At 45.0% G+C, this 22,506-nt stretch overlaps 1 protein-coding gene across 4 annotated transcripts in view; it reads left to right on the top strand.

The window, feature by feature from the left end:
* Srgap3 (SLIT-ROBO Rho GTPase activating protein 3) overlaps positions 1-22,506 on the top strand; it is a 266,271-nt gene that overhangs the window by 112,658 nt on the left and 131,107 nt on the right. For all 4 annotated transcript variants that reach the window (XM_008854812.3, XM_008854814.3, XM_008854813.3 and 1 more), the window contains exon 2: positions 20,400-20,592. In XM_008854812.3, the coding sequence (XP_008853034.1) occupies positions 20,400-20,592 (193 nt within the window). The remainder of the gene's footprint in view (positions 1-20,399; positions 20,593-22,506) is intronic.

Below are 22,506 nucleotides of genomic sequence, written 5' to 3'. Positions count from 1 at the left end.
CTCCCTCCCTCCCTCCCTCCCTCCCTCCCAACACAGAGTCACAGTCTCTCTAAATAGCCCAGCCCAGTTTATCCTGGAACTTGTGAGCCTCCTGCTTCTGCTAACCAAGTGCTGGGACTACAGGTGTGTGCCACTACACCCAGCTCTCAGGTCCCTAGAATTTCTGAAAGTAGGATCCAGACCAGATCTCCCCTCTTCCTGTCAGTGACTTGTCCAACCATCATGTGCCCCTTTCATGGGGGAGGCATGGGTTCAGAACCTTATAATAATGGGGGTTTTGCACACTGCCCCCCCACCACATTTCAAAGATCGTGCCAAAAAAAATGTGTGTCACTGGTGACTGTGCCCCTGTTGATTCCCTGTTGACATTTTACATATTTTCTATCATGGAGTACTTTAGGGTACAAAAGGCTGCAATGCCATGTTATCCACTCAATTCCCCAGTGAGCCAGCCTTAACTATCACTCTCTCAGAAGGGCAACATGAGACAGAGGGAAGGGAACAGGTGGTACAGCAGAACTTAGGATGTTATCACTGTGTTCTTGCTAGAGCAGACTGTACTGGGCAACCCACACTGGTTCTGGGGAGAAGTGAGTGGAGTCCAGGGAAAAGGAAGGGGAGGCCTGGGTGGTGGGAGCTCATGGCTGTGCAATCAGTGCAGGTGATGAGATCCTTGTCTGGGAGGTGATGCCTGCAGATTTCTGAGCATATAACCTGATCTGGACCAAAATGCAGCGTAGGGGTGTTGAGAAACTGCCCACATTCAGTCGGTTCTTAATGTGTAGATGTCAGTCTAACTTCCTAACTTTCTGTGGAATCTGAAGCCTACAGAGTGGGTCATAGTAGGGCCACAAAAGCAATCCATCGATCCACTGATCTATAGCAGTAAAACCATTTACCTCAAGTCTCCCAGAAAGTACTGCCCAAGCAGGGTGCACAAAGACCCCACACATTGTTGCCAGTGACAAGCTAATGAGTGGGAGGCACTTTATTTCCTCTTTAGTAACAGGACCCAAGATATAAAATAGGAGTGTTGCAGAGTTCCACGTTGTGTGAAAAGGACAAATAGATGTATGTTAGGGTGGTGAGTGCTTGCTCTTGAGTTCCACTGTGAATGCCTGGATTCTAACCTGACCGTTCTGATTGGCTACAACATTGAGAGAATAGTCTATAAGGGGGACCATAAACTACTCTTTGATTGATCTTGGGTTGCAGTTATAGTCACTGTGTGTGCAAGCAAAGTTTTGTGATAATTTGAAGGCAATAAATTTTTTTTGTTTTTTGTTTTTTTGTCTTGAGACAAGATCTCATGTGACCCACACTGGCCTGAAACTTGTTGTGTAGTTGAAGATAACCTTGAACTTCTGATCCTCCTGTTTCTACTTCTCAAAGTGCCAGGATTACAGGTGTATACAATCATGCCTTGTTTGTATAGTGTTGGGAATGGAACCCAGGACTTCATGCATGCTAGGTAGTACTCTACCAGCTGAGCTAGTATTTTATAGTAATAATAATAATAATAAACATACCAAAAAGAATTATACCCATTTATATAACTTTTACTATTTATAGAACTTGTATATATACGTATATATGTAAAACCTAATTTGACTTTACCACAATTTTTAAGTCGGTATCATCAATCCCAGTTCACAGATGAGGTTCATGTCTTGAGGTACTGGTAGAACTAACCCAGAACTCATCTTTTCGTGACTGCATCTGAATGAGTCTGCTTTGATACGGATTTTGAATGTTCTTCGAAAGGCCCACGTGTTCTTGGCCTAGACTACAACTCTGGAGGTGGGGCATAGTGAAAGCAAAGTGTGTCCTTGAAGAGGATATTAGGACTCTGGCTATTTCTTGTTTCTGCCTTTACTTCCTGATTCCACACGTACCTGTGGAGCAGTTTCCTCTGCCATCAGTTTCACTATGATGTGCTTTCTTGCCATGGGGCATAAATGTCAGGTGACCATGCAGTGGAACCTTAAACTTAATAGCGGAAACAAACCTTTCTTCTTTCTAAGTTAATTTAGCTCAGGTATTTTTGCAGTAATGGAAAGCTAATCAACATCAAGCCTTACCAGACTGTGGACAGCAGTATTCAGGCCCTTTCTGCTCTAAGGTTTATAACCCATTAGCAAGCCACTAGGCAGCTATAATGATTTTTTAATTTTTTCTGAGGCTTTTCCTTAGAGTTGCTAGCTTGGCATTTAAGCAGGCACTTTCTACAGCCCTTTTATTATGCCTTGCTTTACTCTGTCTATCCTTCATGGTGGAGAGGGTCCCCTGAAGAGTTTATACTGAGGGTTCACTGATGGACAATAAGATTTAGTAATGGTTGCTATAAGAACTTGATTGATGTGCACTGTAAAAAACGAGACCCACTCGAATAATCAGGCACCATTTGCTGACCTCAAAACTCTAACTTGTATTCCTGTTACAGAATGAATTGAGGTTCCCTTTGAGAATCATTGCAGAGTTTTATAATGTTAAAGAGAAAACAGCACACACACACACACACACACACACACACACAGACACGCAGACACAGAGACATACAGACACAAAGACATGCAGACATAGACACACAGACACAGACATGCACAGACATATAGATACAGAGACATACACACCACACACACACACACACACACACAGAGAGAGAGAGAGAGAGAGAGAGAGAGAGAGAGAGAGAAATCAGATCATTCTTGTTTCTCTTTCTCTCCTTTCCAAAACTCAATTGGCAAGAATTTGCAAAGTTGCCAAAATGAGAGAATGAGGTCATGGATCATAATTCATGTGGCTTTCATAAATATAAATCACACAGCCTGCTGTAGCGGCTTTCCATCCCGTGGCAAGCCTCTGGGAGCAGTAATTATATCGTGCATAAAATATTTAGACTTCACTGTGGCCTTGGATATCCTTCCAGGTGGCACTCTCATCAGAAAGTCAAGGAAATCCATCCTGCATCTCAATATTGTCAGGTGAATGTGCACATGGCTGGAGGCACATCTCAGGGAAAGTTAGGAGCTCTTAAAGGGGCACTTCAGCAGGGCTAATGGGATCAAGATGGAGACAGCTCCTGGACAGGGGGGCTGTTCTGCTCTGGGTTTGAATCTAGCAGGGCTGGTGCTAGCTGATGTGAGATTTGCCTGGAGGGTTTCCTGGAGTCATAAGCTGAATGCTTACAGATGGTTTATGTCTAGCAGTTGCAGCATTGACATTAAGCATATATGAGTGTATTCTGTCAAGTCATGTGCTCTTCATACTGTTCTACACTAGGCCTCTAGTCTTATTTTTGTTCCCTGCCTAACCCTGGGGGTATCTGAGAATGTTACCCCTAGAGAAGACACAACCCTACAGTGCCCAACTACAGCTTCCCAGGACCCATTGATATGTTGCAAAGCTTGCTGCCTCTTCTTACATTAGAGGAAAAATGCCTATTGTGTAGAATATATGGAAAACGAGAAATTGGTATTGGAGTTGACAATGTATTGTCCATAGGCCAAATCTGGTCAGTTGTCTATTTTCTAAATAAAGTTTTATAGGGACAGCTATGCGCATTGATTTCTGTACTGTCATGTTCCCAGGATTAGGAACTAGTTATCTTTTGGGTATCAGCATTCAGCCTGCATCATTTCTAATTCATTTGGAAATATGTGCGAGGCTGAGTGGGTTTCTTACCCACTTCCCCACATCCAAGCTGGGATTTTTGTCTGGTTTGAGCTTACATGGTACTTATACATGTTGTCACCATTGCTGTGAGTTCATACTAGTAACTGCCCAGTTGTCTGGAAAACTCTTTCCCTATGGTCATCTTTCTGCCTCCTCTTCTGCAGTGATCTTTGAGCTTTGGGAGGCAGAAGTTGATATAGGTGTCTTATTCAGGGATAAGCAGTCTGCAGCCTCTTGTTTTTTGCATGTTGACCAGTTGTTGATCTCTCTGTTAATAACCATCTGCTGCATAAGGGAGCTTCTCTGGTGAGTGTTGAGAGATGCATTAATCTATGGGTATAATAATAAGTCATCAGGAGTCAGTTTAATAGTATTTCTATTTAGCAGAATAATAGTAGTAGGCTCTCCTCTGTGTCCTGTGACCTGTCTAGCCACAGGTTCCTAGGCCTGATATCAATGTCAGGGATGGGCTCCATCTTATGAAGCAGAACTTAACCCCAATTAGAAAGTGGTTGGTTACTCCTATGATATTCATACCACTATTGCCCCAGTGGGCATATCTTGCCAGGTTAGTTGTTATTGTAGCTTGCAGGATTCACAGCTGGGTAAGGTTGATGATTAGTTTTCTCTTCCAGTTTCATGCATAGCATTTACCAGGATTTTTCCTTGTTTGCTCATGTATGTTGTGTTTTCAGCAATAAGGTCTTACTGTTAAGTTCTGGTGTGTAACCAAGAGCAGGGGCAATGGCCTGTATTGTTTGAGGGCCTATGGGACCCTAGCTATTAAAAATTTTAAAAAACCCAATCTTTCTACGTACTTTTTCATGATGTTCCCTGAACCTTGGGTATAGGGGCTGCATTATAGATGTATCAATTAGAACTGGGTACTTCACAGTCACTTGTTCTCTGTGTTTTGACCAGTTGTGGATCTCTATACTAGTCTCCATCTTTGATGAGTGGTGAGAGCTATGTTTATTGATAAATATATGGATAAACTTTTGGAATATAATAAGAAGTGACATTGGTTTAGGAAAGTAGCAGTAGTAGGTTTTCTTCTAGGGTCTATGACCTGTCTATTCATGAGTATTTGGCTAGGTTTACAGTGTCAGACATGAATTCCCTCCTGAACTAGCTTGTCCTAGTTCACTTCTTTATTGCTATGGTGAGAGACTAACCAAAACCAAGATGATGAGGAAAGGGTTTATTTGACTTACACATCCTGACCATAGTTCATCTTTGAGGGAAGCCAGGGCAGGGACTCAGGGTAACCTGGAGGCAGGTGCTGAAGCAGCTATAGGGGAACACTGCTTACTCGCCTACTTCTCTAGACTGTGATCACCTAGCTTTCTTTTTGTTATTTTTTTTACTTATTTTTTAGTCTTTTTGAGACAGGGTCTCCCTGTAGCTCCAGCTGGCCTGAAACTCACTATATAGACCAGGCTGGCCTCAAACTCATAGAGGTCTGCCTGCCTGTGCCCCTCAAGTGCTGGGATTAAAGGCATGCACCACTATATATGTGTATATGTATTTTTATATAAATATTTTTATTGAAATTTCATAATTACATATAACAGTTCTTAATCAAATATAGACCCTCTCCCCCATCCATGCCTCCTCCATCCCCCCACCAGACCTCATGTATCCCACCATACATATGAAGTCCCATCTATTCAGGCATTTGTACCCAAATGTTCTTCAGTATAAATGTGTCCACTGGAGTCTAGTCAGCCCATCCAGTGGTTGTATGTAAGTCGTACTCTCCCTCACTCAGCAGCAATCAGCCTCCAATAGTTCTAAATCTGGTGCCGACCTGCCACCTAGTTCTCTTCTCCCCTTTGGGCCCTTGTTTAATTGAGTTCGTATAGGTCCTGTGCTCAATGCCACCATTGTCACAAGTTCACATGTTCAGGCTTCCAGTGGTCTGAAACTTCTTCTCTCCTATGTTCATGAACCAGCCCTGACTCTAACAATCTGTCCCCTCTTCCACAATGGTCCCTGAGCCATGGGTGGACAAGGTTCCATATAGGAGTCCTGTCCTACACTCTGCTGTCTCTTATTCTTTAAAACTTGGCCAGTTGTGGCCTTCTGTGTGCATTGCACTCTGTTGTATAAGGAAGCTTTACTGGCGAGAGTTGAGGGATATATTAGTTTTCTATCTACTCCTTGTTCTGCTATGTTCTATGAGCTTTAGTTGTAGAGGGTCAACTGTAGATGTATCACCTAGTGCTGGGCATCTCTCAGACGTATGTGCTCTGTGTGAATATGCATTTTAAGTATCTTATATTTCCCCATGTCTTGTTCAGAAATTTCAAGAATATTTATCTCTTCTTTCCTCTACCTCTGTATCACCCTCCCTCCCACCTCCCCAGTCAAAGTGTTCCCTATTATTCCCATTTCCCTCTTGATAGCACCTGTGTCCTACTATCCACCTCTCAGGAGCTCCTTCTTCACCCCTCCTCTCTTGGTCCCTCAGTACTCTCCTGGCTTCTACTGGTTACTACAGGTTATATACTCACATATAAAGATTCAGAGCCAGGATTCACAAATAAGAGAGAACATGAGGCATGCTTTTTTCTGGGTCTGTGTTACCTCACTTGGTATACTATTTTTCAGTTTCATCCATTTACCTGAAAATTTCATAATTTCCGTTTTTCTTTACAGTTGAAAAGAATCCATTGTATATATTTACCACATTTTCATTATACATTCATCAGCTGAGGGTCAGTTATGTTGTTCCCGTTTCCTAGCTATTATGGGAAGAGCAGCATTGGCTGGGTGTGGTGGCAATCCCAGCACTCGGGAGGCAGAGGCAGGTGGGTCTCTATGAGTTCGAGGCCAGCCTGGGCTCCATAGTGAGTCCAGGCTAGCTGTGGCTACAGGGAGACCCTGTCTCAAAAAGACCTCCCCCTCCAAAAAAAAAAAAAAAAGCAACAGTGAACATGATTGAACAAGTATCTCTGTAGTAGGATATGGAGTCCAAGGAGTGGTATAGCTGAGTTGTATGGTAGATTACTACTTTTAGATTTTTGGGAACACTCCACACTGATTTCCATAGTGGCTATACCAGTTTGTAATTCCACCAGCAGTGAATGGGGTTCCCCTTTCCTGACATCCTCACCAGGATTTGTTGTCAGCTTTTCTCTTGATCTTAGCCATTCTGACTGGAGTAAGATGAAATGTTAAATAGTTTTAATTTGCATTTCCATAATTGCTAAGGATGTTGAACACTATTTTAGATATTTCTTATCCATTTTTGATTTCCCTTTTGAGAACTCTCTGTTCAGACCTGTAGTCCATTTTTCAATTGAGTCATTTGTTCTCTTGATTCTTTTTTTGTTGTCCTTTGTATATTCTGGATATTAATACTTTATCATATTTATAGGTGGCAAATATTGTAAGAGCCAGAGGACCCCGATGTCTGCTGCTAGATAGCATATTCTAGACACGACAGAGAAGCTGCACCTGTGAAATCTCAACAACACAGTTACTCAAACAAGGCCTGAATAATGATAACACCAGTTGACAGGCCAATATGGATGGGGGAAATCTCATAAGATCCCACCTCTAGATTAAGAGCTACAGACAATCAATGGATGAGGAGGGAGAGAGAATAAGTTTATTCCAAGGTCGAGCTCCCTGATGGGTTATCCAATCCCAAGTAGTCAGTCATAAACACATGTACACGTTAACACCATTAAATGGACTCAGTACATTACCTATATGCATATATGTTGTTGGATGATCTTAGGCGGTCCACAGAGACAGAATAAAGCCTCACTGATGCCCAGAAAAGGACAGCTCTTTTCTGTTCTGTTCCCCTTCTACCTCTTGATTACCTGAAAGTCTGCTCAATCCCTGCATGACTTTAACTCTTCTCACCCTTGCCAAACACCTTTTATCAAAAGAAAGCAGATTTCAGACTTCAGAATCATGGTAGAACTTACTAACATTGTTTTGTGTTTGCTCTATTTCTTTTACAGTTATCTATTTTTCCCATATATGTTAGTACCACAGAGCATCCCGTGGAAAAAGGAAATGAGCTGTGAGTGTAGCTCAGTGGTAGAATGTTTGCCTGGTATGAGTGAAGCCTTGGGTTCAATTCTCAGCAATGAACAATAAAATGAGAAATTAAAGAAATACTATTTAAAAACATGTATTAAGTAAATATAGGACTGGAAGTTCTTAGAGAGATTCCCCGCTGATGGCTGTCAGGTCTGGGAGCTTCCAGGCTGGCCTTCCACTCGCTGCTTCTTCTCATAAGGAGGCATCCTGAGTCAGAGGCCACAGCTGGAAATGCAGAATTAATGGCTTCTCATCTTTTCTCATTTCAATGCATCTGATCCTTCAGGGACCATTGGGTAGCAGAGCCCTGAATATTAATTTCATGTGGAAATTGATCATAGCCCACTTCAACTCAGAGCCTTGGGTAGGAAGAGGCCTGGCTTCATCCTGCCCGTTCTTTGTCTCTCACTGAACATCTGGAAGGCAGAGAGGCAGCTTCTGTCCAACTTCTTCATGGCAAGGGAATGGCTATTATTTGGACACAAGCACAGATGCTAGGGGGAACCTCTCTCTCCTACCCTGTCAGATCCCGATGACATCGTTTTGCTGACTGCTTTCTGCTTGTGGGGAGGGGAAGTATATCTTATCCATCTAGATAAGAGTGAGTTACTCAAAGAACTGTGGCACTGAGCCTCCACTTTTTGATGGTTGTGGGAAGTGGGAGATATTCTCTGTCTTCCATCTCTTCAGCCACAGGTGTATTTGAAACACTAAATCCTGAGTGTGGGGACAATACCACTTCCTCTTATATAAGGAAGATCTTTCTGGTTAACATCACCGTCATCATTACTAAATAACTCTTATTGTTTCAAAATACTAGCCCATAGCCTATGCTTCCTTCTGAGGAGTGGAGTGAGAAGTAGAGAGGTAAGTACTAATCATATTGCTCAGTGCCTTCCCAGCATATGCATACCCTACTCTCTAGAAAGCTGCAAGCAGATGTAATTTGCTTCAACAAAGCCTCTAGAGTTGATAGGCTTTGATTCCCTGTGTTTCCCTAAGGAACGGTGAAAAATGCTAAGATGCTGATTTGGATAGGACATATGGTAAATGTTCAGGAAGCATCTCTGGCATGTGGTACAAGATACACAGCCAAAACCCCAATGTTAGGTAAAATTAGGCAAGCCACCTCATATCTCTGCCTTTGTGTCCTCTGTGAAGCAGGAAGCTGTTTTCAAAGGTTGTAGCATAGTATTAAACTCCATAAATGTCTGTTTTTATTCCCTCCAGTTTGCAAACAGGAAAAGCACAGGCTAGAGAGTAACTAGCTTGCTTAAGGTCACATGACTTGCCAGTGTCAAGGCCAAGCTCTGAATGCAGCCAAGTCTAATGTCAGATCCAGTCCTTAGCCCTAGAGTACCCAGAGGCCCATGTATACAGGCTAGAGAAATTGTCCTATCCTGGGGCTGAATTCCTTGGGGCCGTGGGAAGCCCTACTGAACCCTGGCAGCACCAGGTGGCACCTCTAGTGGATGTTGTAGTCAGGCAGGCCTGGTTTGAGTCTTATGATTCAGTTGGTCCTTTGCCGTTTATTGGATCTCAGAGGGTGTACTGTTAGCTTTTGTTGACTTGATACAAATTAGAGTCATCTGGGAAGAGGGAAACTCAAATGAGAAATTTTCTCCATCAGAATGCCTTTGGTTGTGTCTATGAGGCATTTTCTTAATTGCTAATTGATTTAGGAGGGCCCAGTTCACTGTGGGTAGTGCCATCTCTAAGCAGGTGGGCCTGGGCTGTGTAAGAAAGGTAAGTGAGCAAGCCAGAGGAAACAAACCAGTAAGTAGCCTTCCTTCATGGTCTCTGCTTCAGTTCCTCCTGCCAGGTTCCTGCCTTGAGTTCCTACCTGGCTTCCCAGGATGATGGACTGTAACCTGTAAGATGCAATAAATCATTTCTTCTCCTAGTTGGTTTTGGTATGGTGTTTATCACAGCAACAAAAACCAAGCTAGAAGTGAGTGATGGTAGATGCTAACCTTCTTGGCTTGGTAAAGGCTAATGAAAGAGGGATAGGTAGCAGTATGAGGTGTTAGGAATGGGATAGCCTGGACTGAGAAGGACATGGAGGTGATCCACTCATGGAGGCACTCTCTCCCAGCCTCTTGGGCTACTCCCTGCTGCTCACAGGATTAAGCAGATACACCTTCCCCCAGCCCCCAGGTTTCCAGGGTAATTGCTGAAGCTGGGGACTTGCAGCTGAAGCCTTCAGTTGCCAGGGAGGCCACAGAACTGGAGTGAGTGTGTGTGTGGGGGCGTAGGACTACCTAGGGAACGCTGCAGGGGAGGCTGAAGGATAGTCATGGGGTCACAGAACCCTCCTTGTGAGGCCGTGTCCCCCCTACACACGGGGGGGGGCGGCGCAGACAGACAGACTGACTGACTCTGGGAGACAATTCTGTGACCAGGGTCTTCATTGCTCACTGTAGGTAGTTACATGAGTTATGCCTCTTCACTATATCCTTTGCATGTGCCAGGTACTATATGAAATGCTTTATCCACATCCCCCTCTCACCCTTTGACAACCCCACCAGGGACATAGTATTCCCTGTTTTACAGTGTCCCTGTGTGACTTCCTCAAAGTGGTGACAATCAGATTTGGAGCCCAGGCTGCCTGTCCACAGAGCCTGTGAGCATGTGCTGAGCATGCACTGTTCACATTATCCCAGGCCATCTCTGTAGAGATGCTGTGTGCCCAGAGTCTGCTAAGAGCCTGACATGTTAAATGTGTTATTTCATGAAGAGTTGCCTGCCTTCTACAGTGATTCCACTCGCAGGCTTTATAAGTGCACCTGGTAGGAATAATGTTGAGCCTCATGACATTGGCTGGTGATTCCAGAGACCACATTGCCCTTGGGGCTGGGGTGGGAATACAGGGGGCCCTTTCAGGATGGTGGACTTTGGGCTGGGCAATGAGGGTCTCCATCACCTTGCCGTTCTGTGGGTTTGTGGACTCCCACTTTAGCTGCTTTTGTTGGAATGGATGTACCCAAATGTGAATCATGGAATACAGAGCTCTTTCTAAGCTCCTGTTTCTACTCAAGGAAATGAGAAATGGCCATAGGCAGCAATAATAACAAGTAATTGTAGCTAAACTCTGTTGAGCCTTGATTCAGTGCTGTCCTATGAAAACAGTCTGCAGTATGCTTTCCCTAAGCTGTATGTGAATGCTTGAAATGAGGCAAGTGTACCAAAAGAATGACCTCAATTTTAACAAAACTTAGGATTGGGGAAATGGCTCAGCAGGTAAAGCGTTTGCTATACAAACATGAGGACCAGAAATTGATCCCCAGAACATGCGTAAATGCCAGGTAGGCAGCCCTCCTGTAATCTCAAGTCATGGGAGGCAGAGAGGGAGTCCCTGGAGCAAGCTGACTGAAATGGGAAGCTCCAGATTCAGTGAGAGACCCCGCCTCAGTATATAGGTGGAGAGTGATCAAGGAAGACACCCAGTCAACCCTGGGCCTTCACATGCACACACACACACACACACACACACACACACACACACACACAGGCACACTTGAGAACACGAATACACACACATGCACACCACACATAACACTCAAAAAGAAAGGAAGAAAGAAGAAAGAAAATTTAAACAGCCCCCTATGGCTAGTGGCTGAATTGGGCAGGGTGATGGTAATAAAAGCCAAGCACAGAGACAGATTTCTGAGCTCTCAGCATCTCTTGCAGCAGCACAGTATCAATTATTATCATTCCCATTTACAGAGGCAACTCAGGGAGATAAGAAACCTGCTCCAGCTCCCCAATGAACATGTAACTGCTTGACCCCAGAGCCTGCTTTGCTGTCTGGCAAAGCTGAGGACTCCCTCCACCATGGGAGGGCCTGCCCTCAAAGTCAGAATGTGCTAGGATGGACATGTGACAGCCAGACCCAGGCCCTTTGTCCATGCACTGAGGTGATGATGGAGTGTGGATAGGAAGTGGGAAGGTATTAAGGAGTCCCAGGAGGGAGCACCCCCATCCTGTCTGTCCCTTCCTTCCTGTGAACCCTGGCTCTACCACTTCCTGGGTGGGCCTGGACAAAGCTCTTCTCCTCCTGAATCTTACAGAACAGGAGTGATAAAACTGGCAGCCTCGAAAAATGTTCTGACAACCAGATGAGATATCTATGGAGGTGAGACCCTGACAGCTTGCCATCCTGGAAACTGATTCTTGGGACAGGACACTCAATCTTGCTGCCAGGATAAGTTCAGACCGTGAAAGTGGGGCCTCTTTGTTCCAGGGGTGCCAGAGGTGCCACTGCATTCTCAGGACAGGGTTCACAGACTAGAACCAGGTGGGGCCTGGGAAGCTGCATTTAAAATTGCTCTGGCACTGGATGAGGGAGAGTAGGCCTCACATATGATCTCTAGATGGGCTGACTTGACTCCAGTGGATGAATTTATACTGAAGGACATCTGGGTACAAATGCTTGACTGGATAGGACTTAATGTGTATGTTGGAATACATGAGGTCCGGTGGGGGATGAGAGGACATGCATGGGGCAGGAGGCTTAAATTTGATTAAGAACTGTTATGTAAAATTTCAAAAGCTCAATAAAAATTTTTTAAAAATTATAACTTGCTCTTGCAGCCCTCCTCTGGTACTCTTCTGTAACCCAAGAGGGCCATCTGCAGGCTGCGGGCAGAGGCCATGACAAGCTGGCATTCCTCACTCATCAGACCTGTTCACCAGGGCTCAACTTGGCAGCAGATTTTAGGGTGGGGCTGCTGTTTTCTTTTTCCTTTTTTCTTATGGGAAATTTCAAACAATTACAGAAGTAAAGCGAGCACTATCCTGAGCCCCTTCCACACATCCAGTACTGCAACTAAACTAGAGTTAACTGGGTCGGGGCCAGTCCTACTTTACTTAAAACTACCGTTCTCCATCCCCCAGCCCAAGGTTATGGTACGGCAAATCCAAGCAGCTCTGCTTTTTGTTGTGTGTGACTCTGTGTGTGTGTGTGTGTGTGTGTGTGTGTGTGTGTGTGTGTGCTCACTGTATGCTCATGTACAGTTGCATATGCATAGAAAAGACAGGGGTCAACATTAGATGTCTTCCTCGATTACCCTCCATCTTATTTTTTTGAGACCAGGTCGCCCTCTGAACATGGAGTTCACTCATTGGCTAGAATGACTGACCAGTGAGGACCTAGGATCCACCTGTCTCCTCTCAGTGCTGGGTTTATAGGCATGTGTCATTATACCTGGCTTTTATGTGTGGGTGCTGGGGATTCAGACTCAGGTCTTCATGCTTATACAACAAGCACTTTACCCACAGAGCCAACCCTCAGCTCAGGTCTGCTTTTTAAAATAATGACTCCCACGCCTGGTGTGGTAGCATACTCTGTAATCTCAGGACTTGGGAGCTGAAGGCAGAAAAGTCAGTAGTGAATGTCATCTTCAGCTAGTTGGAACTAGACTGCACTATGTTCATGTTCCTGCATGTGCACAAAAGTAACCTTACATGTTATTCAGTCCAGCATGGTGTTGGTAGTAAGAGAAAGTAATTCTTGCATCCAGCAAAGGGAACTGACTCAGTATTTTGTTATTTTATTATTATTTTTATTTTATTTGTATGAGTGTATTGCTGCATGTATGTAAGTGCACCTGTGTTGTGCAATGGCCGCATAGGATCCCCTGGAACTGGAGTTACAGACAGTTGTTAGCCACCATGTGGGTGCTGGGAGTCAAATCTGGGTCCCCTGAAAGAGCAGTCGGTGCTCTTAATGCTGAGCCATCTCTCCAGCCAGCCCCCTGGCTCATCATTTTAAAGTATTTATTTATTTAGTATGTGTACATGTGGGTACACATGTGCCACAGTGTGTGTGTGTGGCAGCTAAATGGCAGCTTTCAGGTCAGTTTTCTCCTGCCACCACGTGGGTTTCAGGGTTGGACTTAGATTGTCAGGTTCTGTGGCAAGCACCTTTACCTGCTGAGCCATCCCACCCACTGACTAAACGTTTTTAAGAAAATATTTTATTATTTTTTTATGTGTATGAGTGTATTGCCTGCATGTGTGTAAGTACACCCGTGTCTTGCAATGGCTGCAGAGGCCAGGAGAGGGTCTTGGATCTCCTGTAACTGGAGTTATAGATGGTTGTTAGTCACCATGTGGGTGCTCGGAATCCAACCTGGGTTCTCTGCAAGAGTAGCCAGTGCTCTTAACTGCTGAGCCATCTCTCTAGCCCCCTAACTAAACTTTTCTTTCTAGTCAGGGTTTCACTATGTAGCTCTGGCTGGCCTGGAACTCATTGTGTAGAACAGACTAGCCTCGAACTCACAGTAATTCGTCTGCCTCTGCCTTCTGAGTGCTGGGATTAAAGGCGTGAATTACTATACCTGACTAGATAAGCATTTTCATAGTGGAATTTACAGGGCTGAAAATAGGATGAGAATGTTGTCATTTGCAGGAAAATGGAGACAACTGGAGATGATCATGCTAAGTGAAATAAGCCAGGCTTGGAAAGACAAATACTGTGTGCTTTCTCTCATATGTGGAACCTAGATTATATAGATGCAACTGGAAGCAGAAGGGGGACCACTGGGGAGGAAGAAAGGACCAGTGATGGGGGAGAAAAGATACAGCAAGGTAGCAAGTGAATGTGAGCAAAGTCCAGTGATATATATGTATATATATGAATGAATGAATGAATGAGAATATTAGTGAAACCCATTATTTTGTAACTAAGAAAATATAATTGTAAGAGTTGTAAGAGAAATTACAAAATAGGTAAAGTAGGATGAGGAATTTCTCACATGCGATGATAAGGACTGAACTCCAGGATGTATTCCCAAAGAAAAGGGTGGATAAAGGACACTGAGCGAGCAATGCTGATGTGTGTACACAGAGGAAAGATTATGTTTATACACACCCAACATAAATAGATACATGATGCCATTGTTTCTGACAGAGTAAACTTGAACCTGTACCATGGCTCCCTTTGCTGAAAGGAAGGAACTAGGTAGCTGACTTAGGTAGGGTAGGAGAGAGACTTTTCTCTAGATGTCTTTACAGCTTTGGAATTTTTGTATCTAATAAAATTGTTGGCCGGGCATGGTAGCACACGCCTTTAATCTCAGCACTCAGTAGACAGAGGCAGGCAGATCTCTGTGAGTTCGAGGACAGCCTGGTATACATAGTGAGTTCCAGGCCAGCTGGGGCTACAAGGAAACCCTGTCTCAAAAAGACCAAAAAAAGTTGTCATCTGTATTTTTTATTGAAAATAGAAAATTTCATTTTTCCTGTAAACCTAGGCATTCTAAAAAACAAAATCAATCATTTATTTTTATTGTATGTGTATGAGTGTTTTGCTCAGGTTCCTCAGCAAAAGCAGTCATCTCTCCAGTTCCTCAATAAATTTTTGTTTTGAGACAGGGTTTCTCTGTAGCCCTAGCTGGCCTGGAACTTGCTAGGAAGACCAGTCTGACCTCAGTTTCACAGGGATCCACCTGCCTTTGCTTCCCAAGTGCTGGGATTAAAGGCGTGCACCACCATGCCTCCTTCAATTTACTTTTTACAAGGATGTTTTGCCTAAATGAATTGAAGATTTATGTTTACACAAAACCTTCACCCAGGGCTGGAGAGATGCTGTGGCTGTGCAGAGCCCTAGGTATTGCCTTGGGCGGCAGCTTTGGCACAGGTACAAGGCCTTCAGTGAGACTGTGGTCTGGAGAATGAGCTGGAACGTGAGGGTCGGGGAGTAGGTAGGTTCTGGAGTTGGGCTTTGAATACCAGAGGAATTTGGCCTTGACTGCATAAGCAACAAGCAATGAGGAAGTACTGAGCATTCTATCAGGAGAGTGATATGGGCAGATCTACCATCAGGAGACCGGGCCTGCAGGCTCTCTTGCCCCTCCACTGAGACTTACACCCCAGCATGTAGAGCTAGGAGGATACTCTGAGTGCCCAGCAGGGTTGTCTTCAGCTCTGAGGTTCTGAGATCAAAGCCTGTCCCCACTTTCCACGCCCACCCTCTCCTACCCTGACCCCTGCTATTTTTCTGTCTCTCTATGCTATGCTTTGGTTGGCTGTCTCTCTTGGGGGACATCTTGTAAACAAGGGGTGTGCCTGGGGAGCATTTGCATTGGATTTGATTAGAATTTTCTCCCTTTGAGTCTCCAAGGAGAAAAGCCAAGACCTAGCCTGCTCCCAGCAGCCACTTGGAGGGGAGACAGGAGTCAGGAGCCCAGGAACCAACTTCCTTGGGGTTACAGAGCAGGGTAGGCCACAGCAGAGGCTGCCAGGGATTCAGCTTGCTAGAAACCTTGACTTCCAGCTGTTTGGCCATCTCTGCCTGGAAGATTTCAGCTGGCTGTGTTCATTCAGGGAAGCATCTCTGCCCATTGCAAACCATCTCCTGTCACTACAGAGTGATTTATGAGCTTTTCCTCTGAAGTATGAGAACACTGGCTCCTGATGCTGCCTGGTAGGAGAGGCCTGGCCTGAAAACTTTCTAACAAGCAGCATCTCCTTGCTAGGTCCCCAGCTTGTTATGCAGGTTGCAAGAGTGGAAGATAAGTGGGTTAAATATGGAAAACACTGAGCTCTCTATCAAGAGCATTGTTGTCAGGGATGGAGAGATGGCTTAGTGGTTAAGATCGTACTGCTCTTGCAAAGGACGGAAGTTCAGTTCCCAGCCCCTGTGCTGGGTGGCTCACAACTGCCCCAGCTCCAGGGGATTGACAGCTCTGGTCTCCTCTGGCATCTGCCTGCAGTTATACATACCCACACACAAACACTCAAATACACATAATTAAAAATTAATAAAAAAACTTTTTAAAGAGCATTATTGTCACCTTCTGAGGGATGTGCGTTTGATTCCTAGCTTGGCTTAGTACCAGACATTTGCATAGCCTGGTGACTTGCCCTGAGCTACAGCCTACAGAGGTGAAGTGGGGGACACCAGCAGCATTCCCTTCTATGTGTATGTGTTATGTGAGTTTTGTCTCATGTGTCCAGTATGTGAGGTATGGTGAATATTGTGTGTTTTGTGTATGAAACTATGTACATGTATGTGCATGTGGGTATCAGGTGAGGCTTTCATAATCACTGTGCTTTGTGTGGCTGGACATAGGCTCATAAAAGTGTTTGCAGCAATCTGTTGTCTAGGTGCTGCTACAGATAGATCTGTCTTGTGCTGGGAGAATCCACACTCAGAGTTTGGATTTGATTTATGGAGATAGGCAGCTAGAGCACACAAGAATTCAAACAACCTCCACCCAAACCAGCCCCAGAAGACTACTATTTCCCAAGTACCAGTCCGCTATTTCCAGAGTACCACCAAGATGTGGGAGGGGTACAGGGCCAGCGGGTCACCCAGGCCTTCCTGGGAAGAGAGGAGCCTGCCAGGGCTGGAGAGCAGCAGCTTCCCCTCCTGTGTCTGCCCTCCAGATGAACTCACAGATAATCTCTTCTGTAATACACATTTTAGCTTGACATTTAAAATGTTTCGGTCTCAGCTTAAGTAGCTACAAAGGATGTATTTCTGCCATGTTTTAAATATTGACATTTTAGAATAACATTACTCCATTCTCTTAAAAGTAGATCAAATGGAAACTAAATAACATTAAAACTAAAAAAAAAAAAAAAAAAAAAAAAAAAAAAAAAAAAAAAAAAAAAAAAGATTGTCCTGGGGCTGGAGAGATGGCTCAGCAGTTAAGAGCACTTGCTGCTATTACAGAGGACTCAGGTTCAGTTCCCAGCACCCAGGTGGCAGCTCAAACCATCTGTAACTCTAGTTCCTGGGGATCCAACACCCCCTTCTGGATTCTGTGGGCACTGCATACACATGGAGGGTACATATATGTGGAGGCAAAATGCTCATACACATTAAAAAAAAAGTCTTAAAACATTTTTTGTCCTCTGGTGATGTGTTACATGTTCTAGAAAAATGTTCAGATCATGTTCAGTTCAGTTCATTCTGGCCAGTGTCCTTACTGCTTGCATCACGGCATGGGCCATGTCCGGCACCCAGAAGGCAACCCAGTGTTCCTCTCAGTCAGGATTCCCTTGGGGTGACCACTTCGCTCACCTCTAGCACCATAAGCCACCTATCCTGACTGTGTTTGTTCTGGCAGTTTCACTAAGCATAAGGCCAGCACTTTGCAAGACTGTTGCTCGCTCACTTGCTCGCTGTCCCCATCTTTTCTCACTGTCTAGCTTTCCACCAAATGATGCCTTACCCTTTTATTGTTACTGGACATTTGGAGTTATTTCTAACTCTAAATAGGCGCTTAACTATATTCTCGAACATATTTTTGGTATGATTTTAAAACACTGACTTGAGTGTCTGTGAGGAGCTGCCTCAGAGGAACATAAAGCATCAGCATTCCCCATTATCCATCAAAAAGGACCCGAATATGTAAAAATTTACATTGTTCCTTATCTTCTTGAATCTATAATTCCCTCCAGCTTCCTTCACAGAATTTTCTTTTCTTTTTTTTTTTTAAATCTTTTTGAGACATGCTGGGACCAAAAGCGTGCATCACCATGTCCACATAATTTTCTTGATATACTTTTATGTTTAAAACTTTAAAATTGATTATATTTCTTTTTATCCAAAATATATGTTAAGTTGAAATAGACATTTAAATTTTAAAAATTATATTTTACTTATTTATTTATTTAGTGTATGGGGGCACATAAGTGCCACATGCATGTGGTACATGCTCCTGCTGTGCTTCTCTTCTTTTATCACGTGGGTCCTAAGGATCTAACTCAGGTCATCAGGGTGAGGCAGACACCTTTACTCACTGAGCCATCTCTCCAGCCCTGAAATGGAAATTTTAAACTTGTCCTTTGACCATACAATTCTAAGATCCTTCTTTTTTTTTTTGATTTCTCATGACCACAATCTCTAATACACAACTCATGAGAGAATAGCATTAATGTTTTACATGCATGGTGAGCTATTAAACACAGATGGCAGCATTGTATGGGGACATTTATTTGTTATTATTGTGTGTGTGTGTGTGTGTGTGTGTGTGTGTGTGTACATTATGTGTTGTGTATGCACCTGCCATGGTGTGCATGTAGGAGTTAGAGGACAACTTTGTGGAGTTGGTTCTCTCCTCCCACCTTTATGTGGGTTCTGGGGAATCAAACTCAGGTCATCAAGTTTGTGTGGCAAGTGCCTTTACCTGATTAACTGTCTCGTTGGCTGTAATATAAGCATCTGATGAATTTGGGCACTTCTGTGTTTTTTAGCCACCTGATGATATCACTGGTCTACAACTACTCTGAGTATTGAGGGTTTGTGGTTCTTTGATTCAAGGAAGATTTCCTAACACCAACATTTTAAATAGTTCTTTGGGGGCTACCCAGATGTTTTTGAAATTGTAAGGTATTACATCACAGTTGATTCTGGGCAAATGAAGCCTTGGTTTTCCTTTTGAGAAGAGGGAAGGACCACTGTGAAGAGTGAGGTGGGAAGGGGGTGCGTTCTTAGGCAGAGCAGTTTCAGGAGAGAGTGGGGATGGAGAAGAGGATCTCAGATGGATGCCCCCATGCGCCCCTATCCCCAGACTCCCTCTTTGATGATGATGCTAATGTTCATTTGGGCAGAGGGGACTGAACCATTCAAGGACAGGCTTGAGTGGTTTTCAGAATTCATCCTAGTGGAATCCTGAGCAGCTGGTCTCTTGCTGAGGAGCTGGATGTAATCTTGAGGCCAGAGGGGAGTCCCTTGGTATTTTTGAGCAGGCTGCCAGTGCAGTGTTAGTAGGGTATCTTGCAGAAATGGATCTGTTGAGGACCTGGGAAGGGGTTGTCGCCTGGGAACTGTGGCAGTGACAACATTAGGGCTTGACGAAATGATTGGCTGTGACTGTCAGGACATTAGCACATGCTCAGTTGTTAGCGATTGTAAGGACTTGGCTGTGATTTTTAGCTCCAACTCCCAGCTTTGAACTTTCCTCATGGCAGCCCAGACCTGGCTTGGTCAATCAATACTTCCTTGAGTGTGCGCTACATTCTTTTAGTGGTACTTGAGATGTTTACACATGGATCTCAGGGTAATTGAAAGCAGACATGACCTTGAACAACACTGGAGCCCAAGAGGGAGCTGCATGCCCTTTGCTGTCCTCTGGGTCCCGCCCACTCCAGAAGAAAATCTTTCTTAACACCTCTCCCTTTTGCTGACAAAGAGCAAACCTCTTGGGCGGAGGCATCTGGCCCTTTGGCAGGCCTTACTGTAGTGTGTAGATAGGATTTTAAAGCTGTTATTTTAATTGAACTCGTTTTCTATGTCCCAGGCCGCAAGGGCTCCTAGTTTCCCACATTTCTGAATATATAGCCTTTCATTTTAAGAAGTTTGTTCCAGTGAAAAAAATTAGTGCACCTACTTGATGGTGTGGAGGAAGAAACAGTGTAGCTACTGACCTGTGCTTAACCAGAAACAATGGTGGTATGGCAACACGGAGTGACTCAAGTTTGGGAAGCAGTGGGTTAGACAATGGCAGAAAGGGACCTGTGCCAGATCTTTGTGCCAAAACTCAACAAAGGAAGGCTGGGGCTCTGGCCTGGCCAGGCTCTGCAGTATGGGGGTGGGAGTGTTGCGGAATATGGGAAAGGGCTGTTTAGATTGCATTGCTGGATCAGCTGGCTGGGTCCTACCACTTTCTCCAGCCACAGTCTGACACTTAGTTCCTTGCCTCCCGCAGAGATCCGCACACAGCTGGTGGAGCAGTTCAAATGCCTGGAGCAACAATCAGAGTCGCGGCTGCAGCTGCTGCAGGACCTGCAGGAGTTCTTCCGCAGGAAAGCCGAGATTGAACTGGAGTACTCCCGTAGCCTGGAGAAGCTGGCCGAGCGCTTCTCCTCCAAGATCCGCAGCTCCCGGGAGCACCAGTTCAAGTGAGGGTCCCAGGATGGGAGATTATGCTGGGTGGGAGGGCTGTGAGTGGCCATGGGCGAAGGAGGCCAGGGCTGGATGAGGCAGGTGCTATCCTGCAAGTCTTGCAAGGTGCCAGATCTACAGGTGCCTCCTGCCTCCAGGTGCTAGTTGTTCTGCACAAAGTGAAAGTGGAAATGGTTCCCAAGCAGAGGGTTGCTGTAAAGAATCAGTAAGCATGGAGAAAGGTGCTTGTGGCAGAGTCAGTCGCAGTGTGCTGTTATGGTTACTCAGCCTGCCACCAAGCTGCCTCCACTGAGGTCCAGCTGAGACCCCATCTCCTTTCAGTACATCCTGACCTTATCTGGTTGGGTTTTAGCCTAGGATGACCTTAGAATGTCCTCTCGTGGACTGGGTCCTCAAAGCATCCCTCTTCCTTGCTGTCCTGGAGGACTTCAGTGTCTGAACTCCCCCACCTTCTCATTTCCAGGACACAAGCCTTCTATATCCTAACTACTCACCCCAGCTCTGAGTGCAGGCTCTGACTTGGCAAGCACTGAAGTCAACTACAACTTGTGTGACACTGGCAGAGTTGTTGCTGGAACCACCCACATGGTGCACTCTCTGAGCCTGTTGTGCACAGCTGCAGTCTCATCTCCTGCTCCCTCCCTTCTCTTGATTTGAAATCAGCTCTTCAGCACTGGGGACCTGGAGAGAGACAGGCCTGGAGGACACAGGGGTCCCCTATTCCCTTGCCTTGCAAATAATGAGCCCCACTAGCCCCATAAGGGTTCATTAACTCAGTCACCAGGCATATAGAAGCCACAGCTGGCAGTTGGACCAATCAGGCTGCTTGTCACACATGAAAGTCTAATTAGGGGGTCACACAGACCAGTGCAGCTGGAGTGGACCCTTTGCATGACATTAATGTGATGGCCAAGCCCTGGTGGCTTTTGGAAGCTGAGTTTTCCAGGCAGGCTGACTGACCTTTGATCCCAGGGTGCTGAATGACCTGGCTGCCTCTTCCTCCCTTAGAGTCTGCACTGTGCTTGTGTCATTTGGCTGTCCTGAGTCAGGTGCTCTTACAAATTCTTCAGTTAAGAGTGCCTCAGGGCTAGAGGTCAAGTCTTAGGGCTTATCTTATTCTCATTGCAGTGGGCCCAATTGGGGACAGAGATGGGGTGCTGTGAACACAAGTGAGGAAGGAGGGAAGGAGGGGGATGGAGCGAGGAGAAAGGGAAAAAAAGAGAAGGAAATAGAGAAAGGAAAAAAGGAGGAAGGAGGGGAGGGCAGGGACTATTAATGCTTGGTCTGTGTAGTCCACTGCAGTTAAGAAATAGGGTTCAGAGCTTTGCCTCCAAGATGTGGCAGCAAAGCAGGACTGAGCTGCGGCAGGAACTCAGGTTTCTCCAGTCTAGGTTAGGCAACTCCCTTTCTGTATGGGCTGTGGAAAAACTTAGAGCTTTGGGAGGTGTTGAGTTTAGTACTAGACTTAGTTGGACTGAGTTGTGCAGCACATGATTTAAAGAAAGACCTTGGGTGTTTACTGCCAAGCCTGATGATCTAATTTCAGTCCTCAGAACCCATATGGTGGAAGGAGAGAACTGACTTCCATAAGTTATCCTCTGACCGCCGCAAAGGTGGTCCCCCTGGGGGAGGTTGACGATTTGGAGACAGTATCATCACTTTTTTTTCTGATAGCACATTTCCACTCCAGCAACCCTTCAAAGCACTTCCACTTTTGCCCTCTTCTAAGCCTCATGACAATCTAGACCCATAGCTAAGGAACCTGTAGTTTTATCCCGTAACTGTGTGCCAGAAAAGCTGAGTGACTTATTTCAGCAAGGACCCATAGTGCATGGCTGGGTTTAAGAACCCCGCACTCCTTACTGCCAGCTTAGCCTCTCTCTCCAAGAAGCCATGCAGTCCTTCACTTA

This window comes from Nannospalax galili, unplaced genomic scaffold (genome assembly GCF_000622305.1).
Source record: "Nannospalax galili isolate Female #2095 unplaced genomic scaffold, S.galili_v1.0 scaffold406, whole genome shotgun sequence".
NCBI classification, from domain to species: domain Eukaryota; kingdom Metazoa; phylum Chordata; class Mammalia; order Rodentia; family Spalacidae; genus Nannospalax; species Nannospalax galili.
The sequence above is the reverse complement of the archived record's forward strand: the minus strand, read 5'-3'. Positions and strand labels throughout refer to the sequence as shown.